Consider the following 13,227-nt stretch of genomic DNA (forward strand, 5'->3'; position numbering starts at 1 on the left):
TGTTAGTTTTTGACTAAAGTCTATTTTGTCTAATATAAGGATAGCTACCCTGCTCTATTTGAGTGGGCTAGAGGCTATGTTCTGAAGTTGGCAAAGGATGCTGTCTAGGCTCTCTCATCGAGTGGGGCCCCCGGTGGCATTCAGCAGTTAGGAAGGTTGAATGCTGGGTTATTCTGTAGAGCAGGCTATAGACTGGATGCCACAGTGAAGTCTGCCATAGACTAGGTTCTGAGATTGTCCAGGGTCACTATTAATGCTCCCTGGTTACGTAGCACCAGAGACTATATTTAACATTTGGGAAGACTTTTGGCTTCTTTCCCTACCCAAGCATGGCTGTAGGATTGGCTGCAGCTGCCTGGATTCTAGGTCAGGCTTCCTTGTTGGCTGGGACTGTATGCTATACTCAGCAGTTTGGTGGGGCTGTAATTTGCCTCCCTGCCTGAGCCAGGCCATAGAGCGGTCTCCACAGCTGGTATGGCTTTATAGCTGGGGACATGAATCAGGCAGATCTGCCCACAAGCTCTCTAGCCAGATAGGGCCACCAGCTTGGCTCTGCAGATGGGCAGAGCTGCTGGCTAGGGTCTCTGCTTGGGTGCTGCTGCAAGAAGAAATGTCGTTTACCAAGATCTGGGCAGAAGTTGCTATAAGCCCTGGCCCTTTTCTCTGTCTCTATCAGATCCCCAGTGGTCAAGCCTCATGAATTCCCCAAGTAATCCCTGTGAGATGAGACCTAAATGGGCCTCCCAGGAAGTGTGCTACAACACTGGGGGAGCTGGATGTCCACTTTGGCTCTCTTTCTCCCACTAGAAAAACCGTAGGTGCAGGAGGGCCCTGTTGGTGTAGCACTGTTTTGGACTGGCAGAAGGGCGACGTGGTCAGAGTGTAGCAGCTCCTCTTACCCTTCTGATGTGGTCCTTCTCCATCTTGAGGTCCAGGGAGGTTCTTCACCTGGCCTCACGCCCAAGGCCTCACCCCTGGGTTCTGGGATTTTCACAATGGTGACTTGTCCATAGATAGTTGCTAGTTGGTCTTCCTGTGAGGGGAACTGAAGTTGGGAATGATGTATGTTGCCAACTTGATGATGTCATTCCTGCTTTCACTTTTATTATTTCCAATTGTTTGCTTACTTTGGATTTAATTGGCCTCTCTTTTTCCTGTTTCTTAAGATTGAACATTAGATGATTTATTAAAGACTATAATTGTTTCCTAGTACAAATATTTAATGCTATCCATTTTTTAATAAGCACTGCTTTAGCTTCTCCCCATATATTTTTATATGCTACATTTCAATTTCCTTCAATTTAAAACATTTTCTAATATCCCTGTATCTGTAACCTATTTGTTATTTATAAGACAGTGGTTGAGTTTGAAAATATGTGGGGGATTTTCTGGATTTCTTTCTGTTATTGATGTTTAGTTTATTTCTAGAATAAACTGTTTTCTAGTAGTGGTCAGAAAATGTACTTTATATGGCTAAAATTCCTTTATATTTATTGAGTTTTGTTTTCCCCTAGAATAAATCATTTTGATGAGTGTTCCATGTGTGCTTGGAAAAAATGTGTGTTGTGCTGTTCTTGTGGTACTGTTCTCTAAATGTCAGGTAGATCAATTTATTTTATATTCTTCTTTAGATCCTCTCTACATTCATCTCCTGCAGTCAGCTCACAGGCTGTTTTTCCACTTTTACTATTGATCATTGAGAGAGGAGTGTTGCAATCTTCAACTATAATTGTGGATTTGCCTCTTTGTGTTTCAGCTATGTCAATTTTTGCTTTACTATTTTGAAGCTCTGCTGTTGTGTGCATACATTTTTGGATTCTTATGTCTTCTTGGTGTATTAACTCCTTCATTCTTACGAAATATCCCTGTTTATCACTGATCATATTTCTTGTTCTGAAGCTGAATTTGTCTGATATTAATGTAGTCACTGTAAATTTCTTTTATTTCAGTTTGTACTGTTTATCATCTTTCAATGCTTTTACTTTTACTCTATGTGAAAACGTATATTTTTATAAAGACCTTATTTTTTAGGGCAGTTTTAGCTTCACAGCAAAATTGAGAGGAAGGTACACAGATTTCTCATTTGTTCCTTGCCCTTATGCATGAGCTTCTCCCATTACCAACATCCCCACAACAGTGGCACATTTTTACTACTGATGAACCTACTTTGACACATTATAGTCACCCAAAGTCCATAGTTTGCAACACATTTTTAAAAAATATTATCTTCTGAAAGAACTTTAGAATCACATAGAATTTGCAAAAAATGTGCAGACAGTTCCTGTTAACCTTAACCTAATTTTCTTGAACAATATTATCTTACATAGAATAGTACAGTTATCAAAACCAGGAAAGTGACAGTAATACAAAAATTATTAAACTAATTCTTGTTTCACCAGTTTTCTCATGCACTTATTTTTAGGAGTATAGTTTATTTCAAATAAAACCACTATGCACTTATTAGAATGGCTAAAAAATTTTTTAAAAATACAATGTCCAATACAGGCAATGTTACAGACTAATTGAATCCCTCATACTTTTCTGGTGGGAATGTAAAATAGTACAGCCATTCTGGAAAACAGCTTTGAAATTCTGTTTTTATTAAGTTAGACCTACACTTATCATATGTCACAGCAATTCCTCTCCTAGATTTACCCTCAAGAACTGAAAATTATGTTCACACAAACACCTGTACATGAATGTTCTTAGCAGTTTCATTTGTAATATCTAGTAACTGGAAACAACCCAAATGTTTTAAACTTTGTAATAGATAAACAAACCTTGGAACAGTCATACAATGGACTACTACTCACAATGAAAAGAAATATTCCTTTCTTTCCTTCTTAATATGGGTCTCTTGATCACCCTGCTAGCTCTATGAATTTCTAAGATTCCTTTCTGCCATCAGTGTCGGAGACAATCGGGAAATTCTCTTATTGTCACTAAACCAGAATATTTCACTCTAGTAGACTAATTATCCATCGTCTTCTGACTGTGGTTAGGTACCTGAAATATTGGAGATATTTTGTAAAGGTCCTTCTCACAGCTGCTTTCACCTCATTGTTCTTCAAGCTATAAATTAGGGGATTCACTAAGGGAGTGACCACACTGTACTGTACAGAGGAGATCAACACCAATGGTGAACTTGAGTTTGGTATGAAATAACGAAGGAAAGCTGAACAATAAAACAGGAGCACCACAGTGAGGTGGGAGGAGCAGGTGAAGAAGGTCTTGCTTCTACCTGAGGAGGAGTTGATACTCAGGATGGTGGAGACAATGGGAGCATAGGAAAAAACAATTAGGACACAAGTTACAAGTGCATGAAGGAGGCTGGAGCAGAGCAGAACAGTAAAATTCATGGAGATGTCAGAGCAGGACAGAGGGAAGAGAGAGGGCAGCTCACAGCTGTAGTGGGGGATGGACTGATCCTCACAGAAGTCCAAGCTCATAGCTAGTAGGATATTGATGAATGCATCCAGAAACCCCAGGCCCCATGAGCCCCACGCTAGTCCTTTGCAGAGCTTGTTGGTCATCTTCTGGCCATAGAGCAGAGGGTGGCAGATGGCAACATAGCGGTCATAGGCCATCACTGAGAGCAGGCAGCCTTCTGTGCCCCCAGTGTCAAACACAAAGAAGACTTGAGCCAGGCAACCTCTCACAGAAATGGTTTTCCTCTGAGACAGGAGATTCTCCAGCATCTTGGGCACTGTGGCAGAAGAGAAACAAAGATCCAGGAAAGAGAGGTGACTCAGGAAGAAGTACATGGGTGTATGGAGATGAGAATCCATCCTGATCACCAGCATCATAATCAGGTTCCCTATCATTGTCTGAAGATAAATCACTAGGAACAACACAAAGAGCGGAGCCTGCATCTTGGGATCAGCAGAAAGTCCAAGAAGGATGAACTCGGTGATGGTGCTGTGGTTCCCCAAGGCCATTTAGAGAATCTTTTGTTCCTTTGAAATAAGAACAGGAAGTGGACTGAGCCTTCCTGTGCCCCCTGCCAATGTCCCAGACATCCCCATCTTCTCCCTATACATTCCCCTCTCCTCAGTCTGCAGCCTATTATCAGGATTTTAAAGCTGTGCTCACTGATCTCCTCCAGGCATTTTTCTTCTACCTCACAGGTCATGAACCGCTCTCACCAATTGTGCAAAATTTTGATTCTCATACTTGTTCTGATCTATAAGCTATGTTAATTTATTCCACCTTCTTCAGTTGGGCCCTTGCTTCTGTTCAACTTCATCACCTCTTATGCATTCTAGCATACTTCTGCAATTGCCTGCCCCTTGTACCTTCTCTGCTCTCTCTTATCCCTCATTCTTAAATTCTTTTCATACAGATAAATTAAAACAACTCTAGGAGGCATAGCACATGAATCTGGGATTCAAATTTAATTCTTTTATGGAAAAGTGATTTCCTAAGGTGACAGGTGGATGAGGCTTCCTTCCTGGAAAATGAGAATCATAACAAGTGCTTGCTACCTGGTTCTCCCCACTGAAAGAACTCAGAAAGTGTTAATTCCATGCTTAAGTGAATGAATTGATAGCTGAAACGGGTCTGGAGGCTAAGGAGGATGAGAACACCACTGCTCACAGATAGAAGGACTGAACAGGTTGACTAGAATGGAGACTTCCAGAGAGGCAGTGTACACACCTAAGTTCATGAGGCAGGACGCAGAAAGAAGAGAAGGGCTAGAAAGCTGGTAATAATACCAGAAAGCTGGTAACAGAAGACAAAGTTGCATGCAATAGATTTCTAACCCCCCAAAGCTATGGTGGCCCTTACACTCTTTCCTGTTCCCTCCTCCACCTACCTCAGCAGAGTCCATGGTGGAGGTGCAGTGGCAGTTTTGCAATAACATTAGAATTTGGGTTTTACAAAGAGGATAAGTGTAGGCCACCAAGAAACCACTATCTGTTCTGAAGTGTTCTCCCCTCTTCTTCTCAGAAAAGGAAGCTTAAGCCTGTGGGGTTAGCTTTCCCTAATCTTCCAGGTCCCCAGGCTGGGCAGAGTTTGTGTGCAGAATGCAGAGAGTGTCCATTGCCGATGCACGTGACTACTCGGGAATGAATAGTGGTCTCTCTGGGCAGTCGAGTACAAGATCCCATCAAAAGGGAAAGGCAAGGAGGACGGATGCAGAGAGAAATGGTAACAGGTGACACAGAAGGGGAGAAGATTCAAAGGGAAAAGATATACCTTAGAGGGCCGGGGAGAGAAGATCTGAAGAAGAGAGAGAAACATAACTGGAAATAGCTGGAAAGAGGGAGGAAAACTCTTAGAGAAATCGTACCTGACCTTCCAAGTTGCTGGCTGTTTTGGTACGGAACACTTCCGTTTCTCTCTCCTGTCTCTGATGAACTTGTCTGAGGTCGGTAATTCTTCACACAAAAGAACCAGTTCTTCTAAGGAACTACAGAAACAGCACACAATATTTTTTTTTCTTGTAGAAAATCACAAATAGGTAAGAAAATAGAGATGGCCAAATTCTTGTTATGTTCAGAGAAAAATCTTCATCTTTATTCTTGGCACATGTCAAAACAGTGAAAATAATAATGAAAGTGTAGGATTTCTCTCATTTGATCCTAAGCCCTGCCACTTAAACATCTCTTCATTTATTTCTCATTGTACATCTATATATAGCACTAAAGCAACCTGAAAGTGAGTGATTTTCAGATCTAGTCTTTTAGAATGACATCTATATTTAGTGGAGCCTGGCAGTCTAAGAGACATCTGGCCAATGACGTCTATTCCATGAAGTCACAGCCTGAACTAGACTTTATTCATTGTCTAAGTAACGTTAACTACTAAGCCACAGGGAATTCTTTAGCATGTGGGACTTTTGGACCTTCTGGGTTGACACCGTATTTTTAACCCTTGTATATATGTTCCTGAGGGCCTGTTGCCCTTCAGAAAGGAGGCCGGGCTGGAAGATTTTCTGCATTTGATATTTAGCTTGTGGATACCTCGTGTGCGAATTCCCTGTAACTTGTGATGTGTACTCCTCTTTTCCATAGATTTTCCTGTGTTTACATGAGCTGCATTTCTGAACATAAACAATTTGATGATAAAATGAGTGAAGTAACAGAAAAAACTAATTTTTTTCATGTGGATACTTTATTGGAGGAGTCTGTGAACCCTCAACCTACACTATGGTACTGAAAAGAGGTAATGTGCAGACCAGCCTTAAGCTAACACACATTTTCAAGGGGCAGCTTTATCTCCAGAAATGAATTATCAACTAAAAAATGCAAGTACATGTGCAGCATAAATTATATTTTAATTTTTTTTGACATGACTGTTTTAATGGCAGAAATGTCAAAAATGTGTTTTATCTGATCCATACCTAGATCTATACATAATAATTAACACATACAGGACTAGGTGACTGCAATATTGAAGAGAGCCAAAGGAAGGTTAATTTTTTACATGGTAACTAAAGAAACATTTATTTCCTTCTCCGTAAATTCTAAGTACTGAGAAATAAATTGGAAATTCTCAGTAAAATAAAATCTTGCTCCTGAAAAACTTACAGTCTGAGCTGTGATTTATCCACATCTCTGAAATGTTATTCTTCATGAGAGTAAATTTAGTACCAATCTGCTGTTTTAATATCGGGCTTTATCTCATAGTATTAATTGAATGAATTAGCTCAAAAATTTTTCTATGAGTAGTCTTTCATAAAAATACTACCTTGCTGTGAATTTTACATTGTTTGATGAATATTAAGCTTTGGAGATGGGTACTATCTTTGTAAAGTTTGCTAGGCCAAAGGGCTATTCCTCTGCAAGGATTTTGGAAACTTTCAAAGGATTGAACTTGGTGACAGGATTAGCCTAGTCCAGTTGGGGCTGTTGAGTAAAGAACTGGATCATAAGGTCCTGGGAGGGATGTTTTGGAACATTGACGTAATCATCTTCAGAGATGATCCAGCCCAATTTCCTCTTCTAATTATTCAAGTAAATATCTTGATTTAGAGAGAAAAAGAGAGACTAGCTTTAAGTAATAGAGTAATTTATGACAGACCTAGGGCAACATTTTCTTACGTGTTTTTTCTAATTTTCATTATGCTCATTATATGCAAAGAGATAGTTAAAATACTTAGGTCCCTCCAGGTATTTAGATATATAAAACTCTCACACATTTAAATGTATAAAACTAGTTGTCTTCTCTTTTAGATAGTAGGTTTTACAAAACTGTTTGATTCATGGACTTCTATATAAAATCACAGTGGGAACATACTCTTGTTGGCTTATACATACGCTAAGGAGAGTTTAATCAGGAGTCAAAATTAAATATTTTGGGGCTACCATTTTATGTTATAATAAAACGTTAAACTCAGGGCAATTGGAACTGGATTATAAATGGTGTAATATTTTACTTTATTAACACTTCTTTAATTCATTAATTAATAGCTCTGCACTTGGTATAAAATTAGAGAATTTAACTTTTATTTAGAAACACAAAAATGTATTTTCTGATTCATATATGCAAAAGCAATTCATTTTCCCATTTCCTGTGGCTTCCAGGATATTTCCCTGGGCATCTGCTTATCAAAGAGCATTTTAAATGCCCAGAAGGAGCCACAAACATAATTATAACTGACTATAGAAGAGTCTGTGGCCTACAGAGATTTTGACCATCTAATGAGGGTCCTATCTATGACAGGACAGTGGTGGAGCAATGTGCTATACACTAAAATGGCACTATGCAAAAGGCAATATTGATGTAGACAGAAGACACCTGGCATGCTTGAAGATGAGTAGTCAAGTGGTCAATCTGAATACAGTTCAAGTATATGGAAAACAGTATGATTCTTATGGGAAAAAAATCACGTATTTAGTGATTGGAAACTGAAATCAATTAGATACGAACATTAGAGGTAGATTACCTGTGGTTTTACATTCCATGCTAAATATAGTAATTTGGGATTTAACTTCTCCAAGCATTGGGCATAAGGTTTTAAGCTTTGAAGAACGTGGGCATATAAGCATTTTATGTGTAACATTGTATCACATGCATAGAAGTTGGATTTTGCGGGGAGTAGAACCGTGTGCCAGGAGACCGGTTAGGAGAACGTTTATAGCTTAATTCTGAAATAACTCTGAACTAGGGCTGTGGCAAAAGGGAGAGAAAACTCCTAAGGAGTTAAGTTCAAACCATTTCTGGATGCTTATGGTAAATGAGCGAGAGGACTCCAAGTTACATCCAAATTTTAAACTTGAGGGACCTGATGGATGCCAGTGCCACCACATATTACGAGGATCATATCCAGCACAGTGGTGAATTTGAAATCGTGAAACGCTATTGCTACGTAATTTCTATATCTGGTAAATCAAACATGAAACTGAAAAAAGTGATCTTAAATGAATTGCTAAAAAAGTAAAGGAAGTAATCTGAGGCCACAATTAAAGTAAAAGGATCAGTCCAGGGAGATAAATGAGCACTAAAGCATCTCATATCCTGAGGCATCTGGACCTGGATGGTCTAGAGCAGAGGCTGGCAAACTATGGCCATGGACCAAATCTGGCTCGCTGCCTCTTTTTTTTTTTTTGGGGGGGGTTCCCTATATGCAGAACATAGGTTGGACTAGGTGATTTCTTTTTTTTTTTTTTTTAAGAGTTAAATATTTATTTATTTATTTTTTTATTGATGTTTTAATGGTTTCTAACATTGTGAAATTTTGGGTTGTACATTTTTGTTTGTCCATCACCATATATATGACTCCTTTCACCCCTTGTGCCGACCCCCCTCCCCCCTCCCCCCACCCCCCACCCCCACTGCCCCTGGTAAACACAGTCCAGTTTTCTCTGTCCATGTGTTGGTTTATATTCCACATATGAGTGAGATCATACAGTGTTTGTCTTTCTCTTTCTGGCTTATTTCACTTAACATAATACGCTCCAGGCCCATCCATGTTGTTGCAAATGGGACGATTTTGTCTTTTTTTATGGCTGAGTAGTATTCTATTGTATATATATACCACATTTTCTTAATCCAATCGTCAGTCGAGGGACACTTAGGTTGCTTCCACTTCTTGGCTATGGTGAATAATGCTGCAATGAACATAGGGGTGCATAAGCCTCTTTGGATTGTTGATTTCAGGTGCGTTGGATAGATTCCCAGTAGTGGGATGGCTGGATCATAGGGCATCTCTATTTTTAATTCTTTGAGGAATCTCCATACTGTTTTCCATAGAGCCTGCACCAATTTGCATTCCCACCAGCTGTGTATGAGGGTTCCTGTTTCTCCACATCCTCTCCAACATTTGTTGTTTTTTGTCTTGGTGATTATAGCCATTCTAACAGGCGTGAGGTGGTATCTTAGTGTTGTTTTGATTTGCGTTTCCCTGATGATTAGTGATGTTGAGCATCTTTTCATGTGCCTATTGGCCATCTGTATATCTTCCTTGGAGAAGTGTCTCTTCATTTCCTCTGCCCATTTTTTAATCGGGTTGTTTGTTTTTTTGTTGTTCAGTTGTGTGAGTTCTTTATATATTATGGAGATCAACCCCTTGTCAGATGTGTGTTTTGCAAATATTCTCTCCCAGCTTGTTGGTTGTCTGTTCATCTTGATTCTGGTTTCATTTGTCTTATAAAAGCTCTTTAATCTGATAAAGTCCCACTTGTTTAATTTTTCTTTAGTTTCCCTAGTCTGGGTAGGCAAGTCATCCGAAAAGATTCCTTTAAAACCAATGTCAAGTAGTGTGTTGCCTATATTTTCTTCTATGAGTTTTATAGTTTCAGGTCTCACCTTTAGGTCTCTGATCCATTTTGAGTTAATTTCTGTGAATGGCAATAGCACATGGTCCACTTTCATTCTTTTGCATGTGGCTGTCCAGTTTTCCCAACACCATTTATTGAAGAGACTTTCCTTTCTCCATTGCATGTTCTTAGCACCTTTGTCAAAAATTAGCTGTCCGTATATGTGTGGTTTTATTTCTGGGCTTTCAATTCTGTTCCATTGATCTGTGTGTCTGTTTTTGTATCAGTACCATGCTGTTTTGATTACTATTGCTTTGTAGTATGTTTTGAAGTCAGGGATTGTGATGCCTCCTGCTTTGTTCTTTTTTTTTAGGATTTCTTTAGCTATTCGGGGTCTTTTGTTGCCCCATATAAATTTTAGTATTCTTTTTTCTATTTCTGTGAAGAATGTCATTGGGATTCTGATTGGGATTGCATTGAATCTGTAGATTGCTTTAGGTAATATAGACATTTTAACTATGTTTATTCTTCCAATCCACGTGCATGGGATATCTTTCCATTTCTTTATGTCATCATGGATTTCTTTCAATAATGTCTTGTGGTTCTCATTGCATAGGTCCTTCACCTCCTTGGTAAGATTTATTCCTAGGTATTTTATTCTTTTTGATGCAATTGTAAATGGTATTATCTTTTTGAGCTCTCTTTCTGTTAGTTCATTATTAGCATATAGAAATGCAACTGATTTTTGTAGATTGATTTTGTACCCTGCAACTTTGCTGTCATTGTTGATTGTTTCTAATAGTTTTCCAACAGATTCTTTAGGGTTTTCTATATATACAATCATGTCATCTGCAAATAGTGAGAGTTTCACTTCTTCGTTACCTATTTGGATTCCTTTTATTCCTTTTTCTTGCCTAATTGCTCTGTCCAAAACCTCCAGTACTATATTGAACAGGAGTGGTGAGAGTGGGCAGCCCTGCCTCATTCCTGTTCTCAGAGGAATGGCTTTCAGTCTTTCCCCGTTGAGTATGATGTTGGCTGTGGGTTTGTCATATATGGCCTTTATTACGTTGAGGTACTTTCCTTCTATTCCCATTTTATTGAGAGTTTTTATCATAAATGGATGTCGTATCTTGTCAAATGCCTTCTCTGCATGTATTGAGATGATCATGCGATTTTTATTCTTTGTTTTGTTGATGTGATGTATCACGTTGATTGATTTGCGGATGTTGAACCATCCCTGCGTCCCTGGTATAAATCCCACTTGATCATGGTGTATGATCTTTTTAATGTATTGTTGTATTCGGTTTGCCAATATTTTGTTGAGGATTTTTGCATCAATGTTCATCAGTGATATTGGCCTGTAATTTTCTTTCTTTGTATTGTCTTTGTCTGGTTTTGGTATCAGGGTGATGTTGGCCTCGTAGAATGATTTAGGAAGTGTTCCATCTTCCTCTATTTTTTGGAATAGTTTGAGAAGGATGGGTATTAAATCTTCTTTGAATGTTTGGTAAAATTCACTGGAGAAGCCATCTGGTCCTGGACTTTTATTTTTGGGGAGGTTTTTGATTACTATTTCAATCTCTTTACTTGTTATTCGTCTATTCAGATTCTCCATTTCCTCTTGGTTCAATTTTGGGAGGTTGTATAAGTCTAAGAATTTATCCATTTCTTCTAGATTGTCCAATTTGTTGGCATATAATTTCTCATAGTATTCTCTTATAATCCTCTGTATTTCCATGGTATCCGTTGTAATTTCTCCTCTTTCATTTCTAATTTTATTTACTTGAGCCTTTTCTCTTTTTTTCTTAGTAAGCCTGTCTAAGGGTTTGTCGATTTTGTTTATCTTCTCGAAGAAACAACTCTTTGTTTCATTAATCCTTTCTACTGTTTTTTTGGTCTCAATTTCATTTATTTCTGCTCTGATTTTTATTATTTCTCTCCTTCTGCTGGCTTTGGGCTTTGTTTGTTCTTCTTTTTCTAGTTCTGTTAGGTGTAATTTAAGGTTGCCTATTAGGGCTTTTTCTTGTTTGTTCAGGTGGGCTTGTATCGCTATGAGTTTCCCTCTCAGGAACGCTTTTGCTGCATCCCATATGGTTTGATATGGCATATTATCATTTTCGTTTGTTTCCAGATAGTTTTTGATTTCTCCTTTAATTTCATCAATGATCCATTGGTTGTTCAGTAGCATGTTGTTTAATCTCCACATTTTTGTCACTTTCTCAATTTTTTTTTCATGGTTCATATGCAGTTTCATAGCCTTATGGTCTGAAAAGATGCTTGTTATGATTTCAATCTTCTTAAATTTGTTGAGGCTTGCTTTGTTTCCCAACATATGGTCTATCCTAGAGAATGTTCCATGTGTGCTTGAGAAGAATGTGTAGTCAGCTGTTTTTGGATGGAGTGCTCTGTATATGTCTACTAGGTCCATCTCGTCCAGTTTTTCATTTAAGTCTAATATTTCTTTATTAACTTTTTGTCTGGATGATCTATCCATTGCTGTAAGTGGGGTGTTAAGATCCCCTACTATTATTGTGTTGTTGTTGATTTCTCCTTTTAGGTTTGTTAATAGTTGCTTTATGTACATTGGTGCTCCTATGTTGGGTGCATATATATTTATAAGTGATATGTCTTCTTGATGGAGTGTCCCTTTTATCATTATATATTTCCCTTCTTTGTCTTTCTTAACCTGTTTTATCTTGAAGTCTACTTTGTCTGATATGAGTATGGCAACACCTGCTTTCTTTTGTTTGCCATTAGCTTGGAGTATTGTCTTCCATCCTTTCACTCTGAGCCTGTGCTTGTCTTTAGTGCTAAGATGTGTGAAGGCAGCATATTGTTGGGTCTTGCTTTTTAATCCATCCTGCCACTCTGTATCTTTTGATTGGAGAGTTCAATGCATTTACATTTAGGGTAATTATTGATATATGAGGGCTTAATGTTGCTGTTTTGTCACTTATTTTCTGGTTCTTTTGCATTTCCTTTGTTTCTTGTCCCATTTGTTTTGGACTGCCAATTCAGTTTGGTTGTTCTGTCTTATGATTCTTCTAGTTTTCTCTTTGTTTATCATATGTGGTTTTGTTTTGATTATTTGTTTAGTGGTTACCTTGAGGTTTGGGCAAAAAATATTGTGTATGAGATAGTCCATTATCTGATGGCCTCCTATTTCCTTATACTAAGTCAATTCAGTCACTTTCCTCTTCCCCTTCTAAGTCTTTCTTGTTATACCTTATTCTATCTTGTGTTGTGGCTGTGTGTTTACAGTGATGAGCTTAAATTTATTTTTGGTGAATTTCTTCCTTTGATCTTTGAATTTAGTATTTAAGTGGTTGCTAACCTACTCTGGTAAAGATCCACTATTTTTCTGAGTTTGTCTACCTACTTTTCTCCTTCCTCCAAGCTTTGTGTTCCCTTTCTCTTCTTTGTTTCAGGCCTGAGGGCCTTCTTGAGTATTTCTTGTAGTGGGGTCTCGTGGCCATGAATTCCCTTAGCTTTTGTTTATTTGGGAGAGTTACTATTTCTC

The 13,227-nt window shown here is 38.4% G+C and overlaps 1 protein-coding gene across 1 annotated transcript; it reads right to left on the bottom strand.

Moving 5' to 3' along the window:
- Nucleotides 1-2,957: 2,957 nt before the first annotated feature.
- Nucleotides 2,958-3,953, bottom strand: LOC101405868 (olfactory receptor 8S1-like). Its single transcript, XM_004429435.2, has one exon. It carries the CDS (start codon nt 3,936-3,938, stop codon nt 2,958-2,960), a length of 981 nt encoding a protein of 326 aa, XP_004429492.1. The 5' UTR covers nt 3,939-3,953.
- Between the last annotated feature and the right edge of the window lie 9,274 nt (nt 3,954-13,227).

The sequence above is a fragment of the Ceratotherium simum genome, chromosome 17 (genome assembly GCF_057802395.1).
Source record: "Ceratotherium simum simum isolate JZ-2026a chromosome 17, ASM5780239v1, whole genome shotgun sequence".
Classification (NCBI taxonomy): domain Eukaryota; kingdom Metazoa; phylum Chordata; class Mammalia; order Perissodactyla; family Rhinocerotidae; genus Ceratotherium; species Ceratotherium simum.